Source organism: Stegostoma tigrinum, chromosome 16, assembly GCF_030684315.1.
Source record: "Stegostoma tigrinum isolate sSteTig4 chromosome 16, sSteTig4.hap1, whole genome shotgun sequence".
Classification (NCBI taxonomy): Eukaryota; Metazoa; Chordata; class Chondrichthyes; order Orectolobiformes; family Stegostomatidae; genus Stegostoma; species Stegostoma tigrinum.
Window position 1 is genome coordinate 9375134 of NC_081369.1, and position 3885 is coordinate 9379018.

At 42.9% G+C, this 3885-nt stretch overlaps 1 protein-coding gene across 1 annotated transcript; it reads left to right on the top strand.

Annotated features, from left to right (window-relative positions):
• The first annotated feature begins 468 nt into the window (after window positions 1-468).
• LOC132210671 (H-2 class II histocompatibility antigen, A-D beta chain-like) lies at window positions 469-2516 on the top strand. The gene is made up of 3 exons (XM_059651833.1): window positions 469-533; window positions 700-1020; window positions 2149-2516. Exons 1-3 carry the CDS (start codon window positions 479-481, stop codon window positions 2514-2516), a joined length of 744 nt encoding a protein of 247 aa, XP_059507816.1. The 5' UTR covers window positions 469-478.
• The last annotated feature ends 1369 nt before the right edge of the window (window positions 2517-3885 follow it).

The following is a 3885-nucleotide window of genomic DNA, read 5'->3' on the forward strand; positions in this document are numbered from 1 at the left end:
GACGAAAAAGTTGAGAATTCAAACCACGAGAGTTCTGAAGGGAATGCATAATGGCCAACTGAGCCCATTGACAGAAACTCCAAGCATCAAAGCCTCCGATTATCGAAAACGTGAAAACGATGCTACGTGATCAACATCTGTGGTCAAGACCTGGATGTCCTCATTAAAACAGTGATGGAGCCAGACCTACCTGCGTTTGGAAAGAATATGGGCATTAGCAGCGTTAGTTAACTCTGCATTTGAAAATCAAATGTCTTTTGCTCTTTTGCATTACTTGATAAACACGATTTCAGACGTGACATACACACAGAAACTGCAAAGTAGCATTGACCATACGAGACTCAAATTACCGACCGCATTCACAGGATGTTAAACATCATTGCCACGTATCTGATACAGTGAGCAAACTGGAAACCCGTCTTAGCAGTTACTAAAGCGCGGAGCTGCACAGCGTGGTTAGAACAAACCATCATTAATAATGCCAGCGAGGATGATTTTTTTCTGCCTGACACTACTCGAATTTATTCTTGCTGGTACTTTGATTTTTGATTCACAGAACTGCTTTAATTCATTAAAGACTTTCGATGCAGCTCCTCCTTCCATTAAATAATCTTAATTCATCTATCTGGTTAAGACCTTAACTCTCCTATCTTTATGCCGAATACGACAGTTATCTATGTTTTATTTTGTTTCTGACAGCTGCGGACCACACTTGTTTTAGGGTTACTCAAACGCCTAAAAGAGCAGCTGCGAACAGACGGGAAGACATTACCTTCTACTGTACATTCTCCATTTGTCAGCAAAGTTCAAAGCCAAATGTAATTTGGTGGAAGCAGGTTGGGAATGAACGTGTTCAGATTGAAGCCAGTGGTAGACAACAATTTGGATTTGAAAATGAAGCAACAGCGTTCCTTAGCTTGCTGCGCGTTGATATCCAAGATTCTGGACATTATCACTGCACGGTGAATTACCAAGGAATCGGTCAAAGAAGCGGAACCCCGTCCCAGCTATTTGTGCGTGGTAAGTGAGAGCGACACTGACTGAAATAATTTGAAATAACAAGATTTTTCCTGATCGCTGATTTCACCAATATTGGCGGTTAAATCGTGTCCAGTTATCATTTATACAGGAACCTACCCTTGATATTTCAGATCCGTTGAAAAAAAGTAAAATTAGATGATCAATATCACCGGTAGAAAACTGAAGCTTTTATAAATATTAACAATTTACGCTGTAATTCTAAAGACAGCCTATACACTATGTGCTTTTTGCCGATATACAAAACTTCCGATGTACATAGGCAACAAGAAACCGCTTTGTCAGACTATTCGTCCACAATTCTTAGTCCCTGGTATGTTATTGAAGTCGTGTGACTGCCCGACAATTATTTTTTCTGAGATTGAAGATTCTAGAAATTAATTCTCACATTAATTTCACGTCATAATTTGAAAATCAGCATGAACTTATTTCATGAGTGAAGGAATCGATGCAAAAGAAACACAGTTTGACAGATACAAGTAGGTTGAATCACTGACCTAGAATAAATAAAACAACGCAGAGAATCTGTAGCAATAACAAATTTGCTGGAAAAGCTCAGCAGGCCTGGCAGCATCTGTGGAGGACAAAACAGGGTTAACGTTTCGGGTCCGGTGACCCTTCCTCAGAACTTAAGGTTCAACTGATTCAATGTGTTTTGTCAATTGAAATGCCTCGTTTTTGAAATCCGACTGATGCAATGATCTTGGGGTAATCGGCAATCTGCAACTTCACCGCCATTATGCACTTGAGCTTAAAAAAAACACCAGGGCAGACGAGCACAATTTGCTTTGTTCCTTTCTTGTGCGCAAGCTCAATTTAATTAATTTATTCAAATATGCGACATAAGCATTGCTAAGCATTTTGTAGTTTTGTTCTGCCGAGGAAGGCCAGGTATTGGATTTGATAATTCAAGTAAAAATGGATAAAAGCCGCTGCCTGGAGAGCTATTTGTTTCATTAACTGAATGCTTGTGCATAAAATTAAGTTGAGAAGAAACTGCACTTCTGAGCATTGTAATTATAGGAAAGCATAGCGTCTGTAAATCAGCCTCAAATTTAACAATTTCTGATTTGTTCCAGTAACTTGGCTTTGTTCAATCTCTGCTTGCAGTTGCTCCAGTCCCACTGAAAATTACGCCCAAGTTACATGAAGAAAATTCACTTGTGTCTTTGACCCTTCTGTGTGAAACAGCTGCATTTTATCCGGAGGATTTCACCCTCGCCTGGTATAAAAACGGCACGAAAACTACAGTCGGTATAAATACGAGCAAGGTGCAGAACAGTGAGGGACTGTATGAAGTATCCAGTTCTTTGTTTGATCCTCATCCTCCCTCAAGTAATCTCAAGTATACCTGTGAAATATCTCACATCTCCCTCAAGACGCCTGCTGTTGTAACCCACAGAATTTCCACATTTGGCGGATTCCAAAAAGGCGAGTTAGTTGCTGTCAGTTTTGTTACGAAATGCATCGTAGAATAGTGCAACGTGTGGGCGTAATCCGCAGTGGTTTCATGGAGATGTATTTAAATGTATTATACTAAGTTGACATCTCTGTTGTCAGAGCATCAAAACTTATTTGGTATTCTTTTTCTTTGACTTTTGAAATAGTAATTATGTTCAGAATTGAGCTGATCTATCCATTTGTTTCTTCCCATCATTTTGTCCACGTTCACCTTCTTTGCCCAAGCTATGCCTACCTCTTTGTAGGTTACGTGGCACAATCCCTCTTCTGTACCTACACTGGTCCTAAACATCACTTTTTCCTCTGTTACATTGATGACTGCATTGCCATCTCCTTGTGCTCCCATGAGGAGCTCGAGCAGTTCATCCACTTCACCCACAGACTCCCACAGCTACCTAGAATACACCTCCTCCCACCCACCTTCCTGCAAAAATGCCATTGCCTCCTCCCAATTCCTTTGTCTCTGCCACATCTGCTCCGAGGATGAGGCATTCCACTCCCGTACATCTCTGATGTCCTCATTTTTCAAGGACCGCAACTTCCCTGCTCAATGGTTGAGAATGCCCTCGACGGTGTCTCCCGCATTTCCCACAACTCATCCCTCACACATCCTCCCTGCAAAAACAACCAAAACAGAATCCCCCTCATCCTCATGTACCACCCCACCAACCTCCTGATCCAATGCATCATCTTCCGACACTTCCGCCATCTGCAATCCGACCCCACCCTTAAAGACGTTTTTCCCACCCTCATCTGCTTTTTGGAGGGACCACTCTCTCCATGAATCCCTCGTCCGCTCCACACTCTCCTCCAGCGCTACCACACCGACACTTTTCCCTGCGACCACAGGAAGTGCTACACCTGCCCCTACACCTCCCCCTTCACCCTCATCTCAGGTCCCAAGAAGACTATCCACATCAAGCAGATGTTCACCTGCACATCTGCTAATGTGGTATACTGATCCACTGTTCCTGTTGTTGCCTCATCTACATCGGGGAAACCACGCGGAGGCTTGGGGACCACTTTGCAGAACACCCATTCTCAGTTCGCACTAAACAACTGCACCTCCCAGTTGCGAATCTTTTCAATTTCCACTCCCGTTCCGCAGGTGACATGTCCATCCTGTGCCTCCTGCAGTGCCGCAACGATGCTACCTGAAGGTTGCAGGAACAGCGTCCTATATTTCACTTGGGAACCCTGCAGCCCAATGGTATCAATGTGGACTTCACAGGCTTCAAAATCTCCCTCCCCCACTGCATCCCCAAACCAGTCACTTTCTGGGTTACCCCAATCCAGAACTTGAAGTGGACAGTTGAGAAAATGCTTGTGATATCATTCCTCTAAATTTAAGAAAGCATAATTAGTAAGTAAGAAAGCTCAAGAACA